Source organism: Leptodactylus fuscus, chromosome 1 (assembly GCF_031893055.1).
Source record: "Leptodactylus fuscus isolate aLepFus1 chromosome 1, aLepFus1.hap2, whole genome shotgun sequence".
NCBI lineage: Eukaryota > Metazoa > Chordata > Amphibia > Anura > Leptodactylidae > Leptodactylus > Leptodactylus fuscus.
In genome coordinates, this window is record NC_134265.1 from 172709269 (window position 1) to 172726951 (window position 17683).

At 38.6% G+C, this 17683-nt stretch overlaps 1 protein-coding gene across 1 annotated transcript in view; it reads right to left on the reverse strand.

Moving 5' to 3' along the window:
• Window positions 1-17683, reverse strand: part of FOCAD (focadhesin) — a 196459-nt gene that overhangs the window by 76595 nt on the left and 102181 nt on the right. Inside the window, exons 18-24 of the mRNA XM_075279906.1 lie at window positions 17141-17224; window positions 10601-10733; window positions 7673-7861; window positions 5133-5254; window positions 3655-3747; window positions 1748-1836; window positions 1099-1140 (exon numbers count right to left, since the gene is read on the reverse strand). Of these exons, the coding sequence (XP_075136007.1) occupies window positions 1099-1140; window positions 1748-1836; window positions 3655-3747; window positions 5133-5254; window positions 7673-7861; window positions 10601-10733; window positions 17141-17224 (752 nt within the window). The remainder of the gene's footprint in view (window positions 1-1098; window positions 1141-1747; window positions 1837-3654; window positions 3748-5132; window positions 5255-7672; window positions 7862-10600; window positions 10734-17140; window positions 17225-17683) is intronic.

Genomic DNA, 17683 nt, shown 5'->3' on the forward strand with positions numbered 1-17683 from the left:
TCCAGTTACCCGGTGTTTGTCCTGATTCTTTTCCTCTTCCGGCCTTCTCCCCACTTTCCTTCATTCTCTCTCCCCTCCCCCAGCTCCTTTTGCCGTCCTTGGACTCCGTAGCCTTTGTTCTCTTCCACTCCTACGGTCTTCATACTCCGGGTAGCGTCCCTCTTTGCCTCGACTTCTCTGCTCTCACCTACGTCTACAGTCGAATTACTCCGGGGTAGCGCCCTCTTTGTCTCGTCTTCTATGGGGAATGTGTGTCGCCTTTTTTCAAGATCCGCATTTTAAGGAGGGATTGGCCTCTGTCCTGTCGTCCTTTAGTTCACCTGATTTGTACCATAGCTATTGCCCTGACTCCACGCTCAGTGGGGTCGATGTTCCAATTACTCGCTCCGTCGCCAAGTAGCTTAATGCGGTTGTCATGGATACTTCGGGTAGGTTCCTCTTTGTCACTCTCGCACTCCCTCATCTCTTTTCCGAGGTTCCCGAGTATTGATTGTCCACTGCACGAGAGGCCTGTGTGGTGGTTTGGCCTCATGGATTCTCTCTCAAGGTACCCATAGATGCAGAGACCTGGTTGGTTGTTACGCCTTGCGCGATGGCTAGTTGCCTGGCGGGTGCTTGGAGCTGTGCCCCATTCCCCCTTTCCTCTGCTTTTTTTTTTTTTCTTTCTTCTCTATTCCCTGAGATTAATAGGTAATAGATTTAGGAAGTGCATTTAGCTGCTGACCTTGAAAAGGGCTAAAACAGTGTTTAATCAGTGGAGAGGAGACAGGAAACCAGGTGAAACCATAAGTTGAAAAACCCATTTAATGAAGAGTTAAAGTAACACTTGCAGCAAACTTTTACTTGACTTTTCACACTAAAGGAGGTTATATATTTCAAGTTAAATAGTGCAAAACAAACTTTTTGGAGAAATTACTTTACTTAAATAATTTTAGGTAGGTAGAGTAATACCGCTAAAAATCCGGAAGACCAACAAAGTAATAGCTAATAATGTATGTAACATATATAACAACAAAGAGTAAGTGTGGAAAACATGCAGCTAAAAGTTTTCCATTGCTACAGAATATATGCATGAAATAATCTAGTGTTATAGCTTACTTGACTGCAGCCCGGATGACTTCTGTAAGAGCATCTCTCACCCTGTAACATGCAACAGAAAGGCCATTTATTGCAATGAAGAGAAATATAGCACACAAGTTTGATTATATGGTCAACGCTGATATCGAAGCAGAGCGTATTAACAACACAACAAGAAGTTTGCTGAATCCCCTACCATTTATATGATAGTCTATGTTGTCAAAAGAGTTGTTAAATCCTTAGTAAAATCAATGAATGTTTTACAAATCTGGAAAAATGTTGTGCTGCACCTTTTCAATGTCTCATTGATTGGAAGCAGTCATATTTACATTGACATGCTAAAAAAGCATAAACACCTAATATTTCTCACAGGTGGGCTTTGCTATATTTGCCAATTACCTATGTTTACCAATTTAATAGAAAACTGATATTTTGAAGTTAAAATTATTAAACAAAAATACTATATATGAAATAAAATTATCCATAAAGGAAATAGCATATAGAAGCATAAAGAACTTAAAGCAAGTCTTTAAATGGATATTTATATTTCATGCATTTATGGCATATCTATAAGGTGAGACAAAAACATGCAATGGATAGTAGAACATGCTGGTCAGCAAAAACTGTCATTTCCAGTAAGTTCCATTTTTATTTTCTATTTTTTTTTTACCACAGCCAAGCTGTAAAAGTCTTGTAATGAAGTTCTTGTGGGTCATCTTTTCCATGCTTCAGCTGCATCTCCAGTTCTGCTTGTCTTCCCTACAAATATAAAAAAGAATATTAAATACAGGAAAATAAACTGATGCACGGAAATGCATCAGTTTGTATGTTTGACATTTTATCTGAATAGGACATCAAGTGTAGTCTATCTTTTTTAATGCACTAATGAGGCCTATATTTACATTGTTGAGGCTTTATCTCAATAATTTCTTGCCAAAAAAAAGGAAGAAAGTGCATGAAAAAGTGTGTGGAATAAAAACAAGTAGTTGAGCTTCAACCATTTCAGTACATTTTAACCCTTTCACTGCCAAGGGTCTCTGGAAATTTAGCATCTCCAGTAGCCAGAGCAATTTTCACAGTTTTGACATGTTTGAATAAAACACATATTTCTAAATTAAATATTTGTCCAAGACCCCCATACCAATAGATTTTCTGAAAGCAGAGAGCCAGGGGAATATAACTTGAACAGTTTTATCTTGGAATGCTACATTATACTTGTATACATTTGAGTTAAAGTTTTTTTTCTAAAAAAAAAATCCAAAATTCCAAATTTCTGACCTAAACTCTACCACATGTAGGGATATACTGACATAATTTCTTTAGTATACTAAGTCTAAGGTGTCTTTAATTCAACAATACTACATACTGTATATGTGACTAAACTTCCTTTAAGACCCTAAAAAAGTGCACCTCAAAATCTTGATTTTGGCCTTAAATGTGAAAAAAATAGTAGCATGAATAAAACATGCCATATACATTAGAATCAATGACTAAACCCCATAAACCTATATATTTCCAAACAGCAGACACCCTGGCGATCATAAAAATACCATCTAGCTTATTATACTCACAGCCACCTTCATGCAACTTTTTATCAAACATTGATTTTTTCAAAAATTACACAAAAGTTCAGCTTTGAGACTAAATCTCTGAGACAGTTTGAACTACATATACAGAAAATGGTCAAAGCTGAGTTCTTTGTGCACTAAGCAATACTAACTTTTAACAGTATATAATTGCTTAAATTTAAAGGGGCTCTATCAGCAAGCAGAGATCTAGAAAACTGTGAGGAATTGATACAGAAAGTATATTGGAAAATTGTATATCTTTTTATTGTACATTTGTTTGTCAATATTGGTCTGAAAGTGACCAACCCCTTTAAAAGGGGTTGTCCAGGATAAATTGCTGATTAAAAATTAAGCTAAACGCCCCCTTCTAAATTACTAATTGTTCCAAAAATCTATATTAATCTAGATTACAGGGGCGGTCATGTGACCTCCCCAAGCACATTTTATGAGTTAGCTGGGAAGGTCTAGTAGTGAGTGGGCTAGCTAGGGAAACAGGGAGTGGGTGCTAGTGAGTAGGGGGACTGGAAAACTCCTTTAACCCACAAACTGCTAGTACGGGGATAGGGAGACCATGCACCACTGCTCCTATTTAAGAATTAGGAACAGAACTGCATTTCCAAGAACCACCGCTATACAGTAAACAGGGCTTCTATGCTGCACCTATTACATATGAATAGGAGCAGTGATGCATGCACTGTCTGTTCACGCAGATCACATATTGATGACATTTCCTGGTGATGTGCCATGGGTGAGAAAAAATTTTTGGCACTGGAAAAACCCTTCAAAAATACCCCTATTCAAAAATTAGCATGTGCAGCCAGTCACTTTTCCTCTGCTACATCTGCTGCAGGGTACATTAGGCAGTACATGTCAGACATGCAAATGAATGACCTTCTATAATGCATAGACATGTCTGGCCCACCATCGTGGGTGCTGTGATTCCACACTACTTGACATCAAAAGTGTGTTCCTAAATTGAAGGAACTAGTAGTTTTTTTTTTCAGTTCACCTGCAATACAGCATGGTACGTCCTTGTCATGAAGCCAAGCCAAGACTGTGGAAGTAGGATGGATCTATGCCATTCAGAGGACTGGATATTTACCTACAGAAAAAAAACAAACAACAGAACATAATATTTTCATTTAGAAAAAACATTTAAGAAAAACTAGTTAAAAACTAGGATTTTAGTAGACATATCTTAAACTACAAGTTCAATGAAAGAAGTGACATTATACTTGTCATCAATTAATTCATCATATATACGTGTCTGTCCTGCAACACCTTCCTGTGGTTAGCCTCAACCATTACACTATTCTATTCATCATTGATCTAAACTACAGCTTGGTTATTCTGTAAATGCTTGCTAGTATTTAGGATCCCTCTGATAGTAACATGATAATAATAATAATAATTAGGCTTACTTTTAGGGTGGGTTTACACCTGCGCCTGTGTCCGCTTTAGGCAATTCTGCCAGTTTCTGTCTTCTGCCCAGACAAACTGGACAGGGGACGGAAACCCGGCAGTCAGTTTTCAAACCCATTCGCTTCAATGGGTTTTTTAAAGCGACCGCCCATGAGTGTTTTGTGCCTGTCCGCGGCGAAACCGTTATTTTTAACCGGACACAAAGTCGGACATGCAAGACTTTGTGTCCGGTTAAAAAAAACCCGGTTTCGCTGTGGAGAGGCACAAAACGCTCACGGATGCTCACTTTGCAAACCCATTCAAGTGAATGGGTTTGAAAACTGACTGCCGGGTTTCTGTCCCCTGTCCAGTTTCTCTGGGCAGAAGACAGAAACCCAGCAGGATTGCCTAAAGCGGACACGGGCACAGATGTGAACCTGCCCTTACAATAGATTTATGTATAATAATAAGAATACATTGTATTTATATAGTGCCAACATATTCCGCAGCACTGTACGATTTGTAGGGTTCAAGTACAGACACAATAAGGCACTACAGAGTAATAAGTCAATTCACATATTGGGACTGAGGGCCATTAAAGTTTAATTTTAACATTGCAGTTGATGAGTCATACAAATAGAAAGTGCTGTTTATGTATCTGTCAATTAATTAATTGATTAATTAATTATTGTCCATTTTTATGAGCTTCAGAATAACAGACATAAAGACCAAAGTGTGATACTACCCTTAGAGCTGGAAATTTTGAGTTATATAGCAAAGTTGAACGGTGAATTAATCCGTATCACCGTGTTTAAAGCGAGTCTGGCAGCAGGAAAGGAAGAATAAGAAAGGCATCTTTGCGACGTATAGAATCCGCCCTACAAGGTACTGTTATTACTTTGATACAGAATTTCCTGCCAACAGACTTCCTTTAATGGGGGAAAGAATCCCTGCTTATACCTGCTTTGCCAATTGTAAACCCCCCCCCCCCCCCCCAAAAAAAAAAAAAGAAAAAACAAAAACAAAAAAAACCTTATTGCTCAAAACCTTATTAACACATTGCATAGTAATAAGTTTGCAGGTTACCTCATGTATAAGGGCTGTTAACATCTGCTGGTAACTGCGGCCCCGACTGGCAAGAAATCGATTGATGGGTCTGCCATCTCTGTCTGTCTGAACAGGCAGGTCATAGCACAGCAGCATGCCGGCTGTAAAAAGTTACATTTGGTAAAAAAGAAAAATATATATATAAAAAAAACACACACAAAAATGTACAAAAAACACCAACACTGACGACCCAGTGACACTACTGTAGGTTATGCTGTGAACCATTGGATATTATGCCAAGAACAGTAGTAAGGAATAATTCTTATTTCTATTTCAGCTGTTTGATATAACAATGATACAACCGCGATATTATTGCTGTGTCTTCCATACAGAGTGAACGTAGGGGGATGTTTATTATGGATGATTCATTTACTGCTGATTCCATATGTCTGCCACAACAAGATTGCTGCCAGCGATACTCCGAAAGAACAATCTTTGCAGTATATACTGGGTATAAATCTTCAGCATATCTAATCAAACTTAGATGTAAATTATAAGATACTGGGCAAGTGTGTGCATATCTTAAATTATAGATTATGCAGTACTTGCTGAAGCAAAGGGAGTAAGGTATTATGCCATAACACTTTAATCTTAGTAGCAAAAGACCGGGTCCTGTTCTATTACTGCTGCATACAAATGTAGTATAGTTATGACTGCAAGGGAGTATTACCATATAGCACTCAATGCCATCGTCTGACCCTTACTTCATGACCAGAAGCAACCACAGCAGGCAGGCACTGTATGACAGTATTCTGCCCAATTGGTTGGGCTCAATGTACAATTAGTTTACTCAAAACAAGACAGTGATCAGGGTCGGACTGGCCCGCCAGGCAACCCGGGGAATCCCCCGGTGGGCCCCGAGCCTTGACTGTCAGTCCTCATTTCCCCAATGCAGAAGCATTGGTCAGAGGCCCGATCGGGATGTCAGGGGCTAGTTCGGGCCCCTGTCCAGTGCATTTGCATTGATAAACTGAGCACTGATAGTGGCAGGGGCCGGATCGGTATGCTCGGGGCCCCAGGCTGCCGGGCAGCGCTGTAATGACTAAAGAAGGCCGGCTGCCGGCAGTTTCCCAGGGCCCCGACACTTACACAGAGGGGCCTCCTGCCAGTGGTATACTTTCCCTATTAATATAGGGAAAGTATACATCAGGAGCACACCAGGGGCACACCAGTACCGGCACCGATAGCTCTTCACCCGGGGCACAGAACATGAAAGCTGCACTGAATTCAGCACACTGTCGGCTTTCTAGCGGTGTATTAAACCTCATGTGCCCCAAATGACGAAATGTCCTCTTTAAGGATTAGGCACAACAGTGAGACGCAGTGTTTTCCATTGAGCTTTTGTCCCCAGCACCCCGTTATCCTCCTGCCTGTGTCTGTTCAGTCTCATGGCCTTATTTCTGGAAATCCTGTATCTAATTGGTCTCAGCGGTCCCATGAGGTGCAGGACTCCCAGCAAGGAGGCGCCGGCACGAGACTAAATGGACACTGGCGGCGGACAATGGAGCAATGGGGACAGGTGAAGGCACTTTTTGTTTATTTATTTTTTATTTTACACCTCTCTCCAAGCACATGGGTTGATCCAATTCCTGGACAAATCTTTAAAGGATTTATCCATCTTTATAATATTGATGGTCTGTCCTTAGGATAGGCCATCAATATTACATCTGTGATGATACAACAGCCAGGATCTCTGCAGATCAGCTCTTCCAAGACACTACAGGTACAGGTAATGGTAACATTTCTAGGAGCTGCGCTGTTCACTTTCCATACAGAATGTAGCAGTAGGTTTAGGTAGTATGTTGTTGCACTTCATATGGCGGGTGAGCAGCATGGCTCCCGAGATGGTATTACCTTTAGCTGCCCTGTCTCAGTATCACTGGTCTGCAGGGTCCTGGTGGTGGGCCCCTAGAAACAATTCCACTGGTGGGCCCTAGACACCCCAGTCCGACCCTGACAGTGATGTTCCCTTTGCAGAACAAGAAATTATGGACATGCTTAAACATGGAGTTACCATATGTTATGTGACTAGTTCTATATATTTACAGATTAAGAGAATTGTGATAAAATAAGCAATGTTTGGCAAATAGGGCTGCCCAGTCAACCATTCCGCAAACTATAGTCTGCTTTTTTGTGTTATCTACCATGAACCTTGTAGATTTTATTCAGCAACTTATTTCACACATTTAGATAACTGGTCAGCAGATGGTTAATGGCTGAAAGGCCAATACACTTAGCCAAGATAAGCAGATTTCACATGGAAAAGATAGAGGAGAAGAGAGTTGCTAACAACTAGTCAGGGGACTTGGTTATCAGAAAAGAGGGCTATGGATATCATGTTTAAAAGTGCTACAATAAACATTTATGATATTGTACCTTTGACTGTACATATATAATATATAATGGAATTCTTGCCCCAAATACACATTCATGTGAAAGGGCATTTAAGGAAGAATGAAGATACCTTTCTTCTAATGTCCATCAGTTACAACCAATTTAAGTGTATGAAGCATATTCACCTGCAAGTCCTGGTTTTAGGCCAGGCTGTTTGTTTTTCTCATACATTTTTAGCATAAAACTTGGAATTCCAGCTACTGTTTTCCCCTGGTCAGATTTTATAATGCCACCTCTGAGGGCATTATGATATATACCACGTGGCATGTGATCCATTTCCTGATTCACCAGTGAGGAAAGGAACTCTTCATAGGCTGAAAGGACAATTATATTAGATTATTAAAAAGAGAAAAAAAGAGTTATTTGCTCTATATATCCCTGGCATCTGTGGCATATAGAATATCTACTAGAAATAATAAATCAACATGGAACCTCAATAATGTATGTGCATCCTATCATAGTGTTGTTGTACTGCCAATTCATTCAAAGTTATAACAAAATAAAAAAACAACTTAAGAAAAAGCACACTGATGTATAAAAATGGCACCGCTACCATTCATAAAGCTTTGTGTGGCCATTTCATCTCTTTAGACACATAGGACCGAGTAGTAGTCTATAACTGAATGATAGCAGATCAAAGTAGTCACATACCAAAACTCGTTTCCAAAAGTAGTGATGGTTAAACTAAACATTAGCTGAAAGCTACACTAAAATATTCAGGATGTGTTGACTGATGTGAAATCTGAGAAATATACAAAGACATTAGTTGTATTGAACTGGGCATAGTCTTGGCAATGACAAAGAATAAACCGGTTCAAAAGTTTAGCAGCTTAGGTATCGAGTTTGGCACGACTGGTTTAGAAATGCAAGGTAGTGTGGTAGACACATGGGAGTACCTAAATGGAAAAATGAATAACATGTCTGTATATGTAGGGCTCTAACCTATACACTGATCTTAATATACAGGTACACTAAAAAAGGGGGAAAAAAATTTATCATTATTTTTGTAACCGTGATATGTATTTTCATCCAGTTTGAACTCAGGACTCTGTTTCACAAATCTATTTACTCTGCACCAGCAGTATGTATTGTGTGATTCTTCATTTATTTGCTGAGCAGCTCCCACAAGGTCCTTTTATGGTTAACCTATGTGTGATCTTGCATCACTCTCTGAGCCATACTTTAGCTCTCACAAGGTCCTTTCATGGTTGACTTTTATACACTATATCACTCTGATGACTATATCATATAGAGGCTGTGTTGATACTAAAAGCATTTTGTGTGCATTTTTGCCGCATTTGGTATTGTACCCTGTACGATTTTGTGTATGTCCTTGGACATTTGATATATTTTTAACATTTTGTGTAATTTAATAAATATATATATATGTGCTGACCAGTTATATATGTGTTTGATGTTGAGTGTTATACTTACCTCAACCCCTTTGGTGTTTTGTGTATTGTATAGAGAGTAAGAACACGCCACTCTTTAAGGGCCTAAGTTACATAGTTGGGAGCTATACTGGTGTTGATCACCCCTTCAATTGTGCTATGTTCCTATTTTTTTCATTTGTCTGTAAAAGGTAGATTTTTCACTATAACAAATTTTGATGTGTGCGTATGTACCAGTATATTCTTTTCCTCTTTTTTGATTTTTATATGTGTGCTATAGAACCATTACACCTGAGGAAGGGTGTGTAATGCCCCGAAATGTGTTGTGTTGGAATTTTTGTCTTGCCAATAAAGTCGTTCTTCTGAAATCCACGGTGGGAGCGCAGTTCCTATAAATCAGATCCTTATTGAGAGTCTGCCTGTTGGTCTTTCGGTTAACTCTTTTTGCACCCGGAGGGGTGAGGAACCTTGCAGCTGTACCCCGCCCAGAGAAGGGACCCTCTGGGAAATTGGTCCCTATGTGTTTTGCAGTGTTGTGACCATTTCACAACACCACAAGGTGAGAGTTTTTCCTATCTTTTTTCACCTTACATTTAGCCATTACTTTACCGAATTATGCTATGTGCCACTTGGTGTTTTTCTTCTGTTGTTTTTGAGATTCTGTTAATTTCACGGTCTGTGAATGTGGGCTAATCACATGACCAAAAATTTGGTGGTTATTGTAACGGACTGCCAAAGTATAGGTCATGCTCTATTTTTTCACCAATCCTTCCATATACTACAACGTATGAGGGGTCCATGAAAATGGGCACCACTGCAAAATGGCCAGTATAAATGCTACAGTTATGTAAATGTAGGATACATGCTGCTAGGTAGCTTATTGTTCAGACTTTGTGCTTTTTCATTGATTTTCAGACAGATTGTGCACTATAAAATAGCAATAATTTATTGCTAATACGTGGAAATGGGTCAGCATTAGGGTACGTTCACAGAAGCTTTTTTCCATCCCGTTTAGTTTTCTAACAGAAGAGATGTTCCTCCAGGATTTTTCTTTCCTCAAAAAAAGGTAATCAAACAAGATGGAATAAAGCTTACATCTTGTTTTTAACATTAAATTGAATGCAATTGGAGGGTGCTCCATCTGCACCAGTCACTCTGTATGCATTTCAGTCTGTTGCTCTTATCCTTTGATGGGTCAGATCAATACAATACAATGTTAGCAGTGCGAACCTACCTTTTACCCTGCATGCATCTCTACTAGACTTCCAGAGGTTGGCAGATCTGGAGGTCACACCAACCACAAATATAATCACAGGAGGGTGATAGAATGACAAAGGGAGACCACTCTCTCCGTAAACCACTTATATGCTGGGGTCTACATGTGAGAAAAGAATAATCCCGGTCCCTGCTGTCAGATATAGCCGGGATCCCATTGTCATAGCTCCTGTATCCCTGGAATTATCTTTCCTGCTTATGATGTACATGTATGTTTAATGTGCAGAAGGGGTTAATTTTTCTGTAGATTCATTACACAGTGTCCATTTAAATCAAGGTCCTTGCGCTGTAATGCATGGACATATCAGCTCTTCCAAAAACATTTGCCCTTTAAAAACAGATTTTTTAAATTGTTATTCTTATAACTTGCAATCTTGAGTTTCTTACCAGGTAATACTGAGGAAGGTGTAAGAGCCATAAGTTTTATATAAGAAGAACCTGGTATAGATAAGTCCACCTCTTTATCTTCCTCTTCTTCAGCTTCTTCAGACTCATCTGGTGGAATAATTTCTGGTCTGGCCTAAAATCCAATTACACAGATTGTATTAAAGTGATGAACCTCTAAAGCAGGTCATGACATATTCATCATATAGTTTACAATCAAAATACAAACAATGGGTGTCATACATCCAAACTCAAAATGAAACTTAGGGTAAGTATACACTGTGGAAAACTTTTCTGCCGTGTGGCTTTTTTGCGCAGCTAGCCGCGATGGGATGCTGATGCACAAATTACACCAATGAGAGTCATTGTTGATGAAGAAATTGGTTATGTTGTCTCCTAGTCGGCTAAATGACACTGTGGAGTTGTCCTTCTGAGCTAAATATCGGATCACAGATAAGTTCACTTATCATTTATCTGCCATTATGTATATAATGTGTGGAGGAGGCAGCTCGGTAGCAGCAAAGGTGCAGATCCAAACAGTCAAAGACAGGGACAATAATATGCAGCAAACAGGTTTATTTAGAAAAAAAACAGGAAAATAAATAAACCTCGACTTCAGGCACAAAATTAGCAAAATAAAATACACCCTTAACTTCAGGCAAAAACAAAACACAATCCTGCTCGCCTGAGCGGCTAACTAAACAAAAATGATAATCTAACTATACGTGTGGCTTTCTTCCAGCCACATGAGCAAAACAAGCACAATATTGTCTCACCGGACTCAGGGATACTTGGCAGACCCAGACACCTCATCCCACTCCCTGGATCTGCACTGGAGTGCAGGATCTGCAGCCTTTTCTGGCCCAGTAATGAGCCAAGGACTCATACCTGGGGCTGAGGCCTACTCAAGACCCGCACTGGACCACACATAAGTTAGCGTATGTAAATTAAAGACTTTTCCTAAATATATTACTTTAGAAATTCTGCTATGTTCCCCTGCTATGTGACCTTATTTCTCCCATTGTTTACACAGCGTTGCTATAACCACGGACCTATAGGACAAATGACATCACTTACTCACTGCTCTTGCTGGCAGGACAATCATTCAGGTAATTGCAGTTTGCTGATAAAGCCAAGTCTGTTATCTCTCTATGTAAACACACATATAACATTCTGTATAAGCATCTGCATGTTATCTGATTTGTATAAGTATTGTGTATCCTATTCAGCAAGAGGGAGGAGGGGGAAGAGAAATAGAGGAAGTGAGAATTTTATTTTATTTTTTTGCTTTTGTCTCCTCTTCTATTCATCATACTTTTAGACATTTACATACAATATACAGACCACTTCCCATTTTATCAATTCCTACATATTGATATAATTCTAGCTACAACCAATATCTCCCTTAAACTCTCCCTGTCCTATATTATAACTTTTCTAGTTTGAATATATATTTTTCAAGTTAGTTTATATTTCAGTAGTTCTTTCTGATTAATCATGTAAGTCAGAACTCAGAAAATAGAAAATAGATGCCTAAAGTAATTACCTTTATTGATAACACATATTAAAAATACTCCTAAAAGTGATAAACACATACAGTACACAATTGGCTCATACAAAAATATGACTAAAAGTATTAAAAAGTAGCTCATAATATATTGTTTTTCGCTACTATTCCCATAGTCAACTACAGAATTGCCCAAGGGTGACTTTTGGTTGTTACGCTCTGTGATTAGTATACCACTTCCTTTTGGCCTGGAAGTGTATAGTGTATTCTGAATTGAGCTGGCAAATATCAGCCTTATATGTACTACTGCTAATTCGTATCGCTGGATGGACTTTACCACCTGTAGCGATTTAGATTTGATCTTGGAGTGTCTCTTGTCATTATCACCCGTTTATTAACGTTTTTGGTCTCCCCCTTTAGAAGCCTCTCTATTTACCCTATTTTTTGTTATTCATTTATTAGTGAGTACGCTATACTCTTTTCATTATATTGAATTTTTTGCCAAACATTATGAATGCCACACTCCTCCATCTGTGCTACAGTGCCCTGCTCTTAGCAGAAAAGAAAAGGAACAAAAAAAGTAGAATGCACCAGTTTATATACTGAATGAAATGAACAATCTTGCACACAAAAAAAAAAATGGATGGTGAGAATCTGCTGCAAATACATAACTCTGTATTGTTCAGTTCCTCTGTTATTCCTTCTGAAAATGTGTGAATACACTGACAACTGGGTGTGATCTATCCAGGGTTTGTTCCTAGATGCTGTTACACTATTCAATCAGGGCTGAGCTCACAATGAACAATGGTACAGTATTCAGAAGGATGCATCTGAAAACACTGCAACATATACAGTATGTCCCTGCTAAAGTTATTTATGCTCTAACTTCTAGTCCGATCGTGATCATTGAACTCAAAATCACCTAGAAATTCCCCAAATGCAATAAGTCGACGGTTTAATGATTTATTTCTTCTAGCTGAATCCATTATTCTGAAGCAAACAGACTGCAGGCATCTTTCAATTTAATCTCGTATTTTAGATCTGCCCCTAAGCAGGTTTGCTGAGCTTGAGCTAGACTACAAAGAACAAGCAGACAGGGCTATCCCATATACTTCAGCATTTCACTGCAATGGAAATTTCTAGTACTGCCCACTTAGCAGTGTGGTACATAAAAAGTGCTGTTTTATGAATACCATATGTAGGCTCTCCTCTGTATAATTATTTAATATGCTAGTTATTTCCGAGTTTGACCTCCACAGCTGCCAAATAAGTGCTTCATGTAACATATCGCATTACAGTGAACTGTTCCAAAATATCCCATGTGGTTTAACTAGTAAACTATTGTGTAAAAAAAAAAAAAAAACAATAAAAAAAAACTATAGTGGATTTTTCTTTTCATTTCATACAAATTTCCAGACTTAAAGAATAGTCTAGTCATCAAAGAAATGGAGGCCAATTAAAACAAAAAACATTACTAGCTATATACAGAAGGTCTGTGCCATGACACGTATTAAAGACATAGCCCATCTCTACCATTAAGGGAATCATGTTGCCATTCTCTCCTGTACGAAGCAAAAACCGCAAGAAAAAAAATGCAAAACCTGCAGTTCAGTTCCAGACACTTTATCTTGTGGCTGGGTATAGTCAGTCAATATCTGCCGCCATGAATGGAGCAAATTTATCAGAAGAGATATTGCACTTCACATTATTTGCTGACATGGCTAAAATAAGGAATACAAGTAGTAACCATTAATGTCTGCAGTACCCTCAGACCTTATCAGAAGGAGATATAGCTATATTACAAGTTATCAATAATTTAGAGGCTTATTGATCTGCCATCCTGTGATTATGCCAAAATGTCATTAAGCAAAAGGAGTTTCCACAATGGACAGTGCAAGAAAAAGTAAGTGAACACTATGGAACATTCCTGGACTTCTTCATTGATGTTTAATAAAATACAGTCTGTTGGTTATCCAACTCACAATTATAGATAAATACAATCAAAACTAATAATGCCTCTTTAAGACAAGTGGGAAAGACATGCAGACAGAATGTTAGATATTCAATGACTTAAGATACTACAGGCCACTCCCACTTTGTCCTTAGGTGATATCCCAGTTATACTTGTTACGCAGGGTAAACAGGACTCCCCCATATCTACATTAAAAAAAGAAAACCTGAATGTGTTTGGGAGTATTGCTGCTTTGTAGACATAACTTATATATGTATGCTATTATATTTTAAAGTAGTTAGTTGTGGGGTTAAAATAAAGCTTACCAGTGCATTGCTTTTTTTTTTTCTTTTTTTATTGAATTGCTGGGCAGGCTGGAAATCTTATTCCTCTGCTTCCTCTTCTGATACCCCAACTCTCGGTCACACGTCTGTCTATGCGCTACTCTATGGACATTCAGCACTAGATTGGAGTCAGTGCCATCACAGACAGCCAGAGCAGAAGCATGCAGAGGCTTCCAGCACTCAGATTCTGCTGATGTAAAGCTCACAGCTTCAGGGGACCTGCTTATATTTTAGTAATAAAGCTTACCCAGTGCAGAGCATACACTGGATAAGCTTTATTTTTCGCTGCAAATCATTCAAATACACATCTCAGATTTACTAGTCTGAAAGTTATATTGCCATTAGAGAAGCACTTTCTAATATTCACTGAGGTGAGTCCAAGAAACCTCGTATTGAGCACAGTAAGATGAATGAAAGTCACTTCATCATAGTAAATTATGATGCACTAAGCCTCAGAACAGCTGGATCGCTACAGTACTGAACTGACAGCTTTATGTAACATACTAAGATGATAGTAAACCAATAAAACCATCATGTTATAAAGAAGGGGCTGAGCAGAGCGCTGTATGACTTTATCCATTGAAATCTCGCTCTTTCTATGCTAAGAAATCAAGGGGGCAGTTTTATCAGTTATTGACACTACCCTCTATAAATATCTTGCTGCCTTCTTGACTTCTCAGCATAGAAAGAGCAAAGATGTGAATGGACAAATGATAACACTATATATCAATCTACTCAGCTCCTCCTGCTCTGTAACATGCTGTCTATAGTTTAGGCTGTGTTTGTCATGTCACAGGTTCCCTTTAATAAATCTGTGGAAGAGTTGTAGATCTGTGTGTTCTCTTTTGCGATCAGAAGATTAAGTAATTGAATGAATAATATTTAGGTAAATGAGCTGTAGTACAGGTAAAGAGTAAGCCATGAGAACGTCAACATGTACCCGATTAGTAGATGCAATGATCCTATTTGGAGTGTTAAAAGGCACATTACAAAGCAAACTCTTCAAGTGAATTGAGTCTGCTCACTGTCTGCAGAAGGTGGCGGCTGTGTGGCAAGGTTAACATTGCAATAATTACAAAGGAATTATGATGGAGGAGGCCATTGAGATAACCAGTCTTTCAGAACAATTCATCTACTTCTAGTCCCTGTGAAAGGCTGCCACCGGTCTATAAGCAGCAAATACATTCCCATAATTAAGAACACTATTGTAGAACAATGGCTTTCTGACAGCAGCTCAAGACCTGTTTACTAGGCAATGAAATAGTGCCTTTTAATGGCTCAGCATTTCAGCACCCTCCTCCAGACACATCAAGATCATTCATTTATTGTGCAAGTAGGAATGGAGTTTCCTGGAAAGCAGAATCAAAACTAAACACATCATTGCACATAGTATTATGTGTAATACTACATATAACGCATATAATGATGAATAAAAGCAAACAGAGCGTTTCATACTAAATAGCTAAATCTTACACAGCTAAAGATTCATGATAAAGTAGCAGTCATCAGCATTAATACAATGTGGATCAGGCTCAGCACTGAACAACTGACACATCCATGTTATACTACAGTACAGATATCAGCTTGTTTTACACATCAGCATTGACAGATATGCTGGCCAATAAATGTATTTTCCTTATGAAAGAGCAGTAAAAATCCCAGAAAGAAGCTGGATTTCAGAGAGGTGTGTTTATCATTAGACTGTCAGCGTGGCTACTAACAAGTGCCCAGGCCTCAGCAGAGTAGTCCGGGATGTCTGACACAGAGTCAGAATGCTGCACATCTGTGACCCTCTCTGACCAAATTCTCTGTCTGACTACAATTGACATAGGAAAAGATAGCCTCAACCAAAGACCTAAAAAAAAAATTAAAAAAAATTGTGGGGCCCACATTTACTGCATGCAATCTTTAATTCTGGTGTCTTCTTTCATTCCCTTAAGCACCAGGGCCCAGTAGCGATTGCTGACTCTGCACCCCGCCCCCCCATGGGTACATCCCTGGCCATATCCAAGTGACTGCTGAATGACTGAGTATAGCATTAGAGAACACTACAGGACCATAGAAGAGGCAAATTGCTGAAGCACCAGAGAAATAGAGATGGCATATATCTATATGGTATACATATATGGGCACTGCTGTCTGAGTAACTACCCAGATGGCTATGTCATTCTGACTGTTTGTGGACACTACTATGTGGCTGAAGGAATGAAAAAAAATGTGAGTGGGCAAGTTTTCATCATTGTAATGTTCTTTCAGCAACAAACTGACATTGAGGAGTAAATGAGTATCTGGGGCAGCAATGAGCAGAGCTGTTGTTGGGGCCATTGCAGTCTGAAGAGCCAAGGGTTTGTGTTTCTTTTACATAAGCTGAAAAAGAAAGCACGGTATTTGTAAATTTCACTGTGATTTTGGGCTGGCCCATCATCTTTTTAATGCGTATAGATTTGGGGGGTCCCCAAGCAGACTTCCTAAACAGAGACCCAAATGCAGATGTGAACAGGGCCTTATATCCCATAGAGACTATAAAATGTAATATGCACCTTCTTAGTATTAAGGGTATATTAAGTTTTAAGTGTTTTCTGCAATTTTTAAATGTCTTTTGCTCTTATCCTGATAACAGGCTATCTGGTGGTTGACTGTCTAGGCACTATTTTTTTTTTTTCTGAAATTTTCATTGTTCTTGGTGCTGGACGCGACATAATACCTACAGCATATAAACTTTGATTTAATCAGTTGCTAACCTGCTCAGGAAGATGAAGTATTGTGTGTTCATTGGAACCAAACTCACAGAGAGACTTGTAAGCAGACATACACACTACAGGATCCTGCGAGAAAGGAAGAACAACAAATTTAGCACAAAAGATCTAAAACTGTAAAAATACATTCTGTCTATCAAATGTGCATATATATATATATATATATATATATATATATATATATATATATATATATATATATTAAAGCCAATCACCTTAAAAAAAACCTTAACCTCAATGTTGCAACAATGTATTAGACTGTTGAAATCTAACATATAATGAAAGGAATATTTCCAAAGCAAAGTCATTTCCAACTTTCCACTCCTTGATACTAAGGTTGGAAGCTTTTGCAAATAGTAATCAAAGAAATTGTGTCAATTAAATAATAAACACATACATATTGCTGTAAGTCAAATGCAGATGTAAAAGTTAAGCTACCTCTCGAGCTCATGCACTGTTATCCTTGCAATATTCTCTATCCTAATGTAATCTCTATCCTCCCAAAATCTCCTTGCCAGGTGAGGAAAG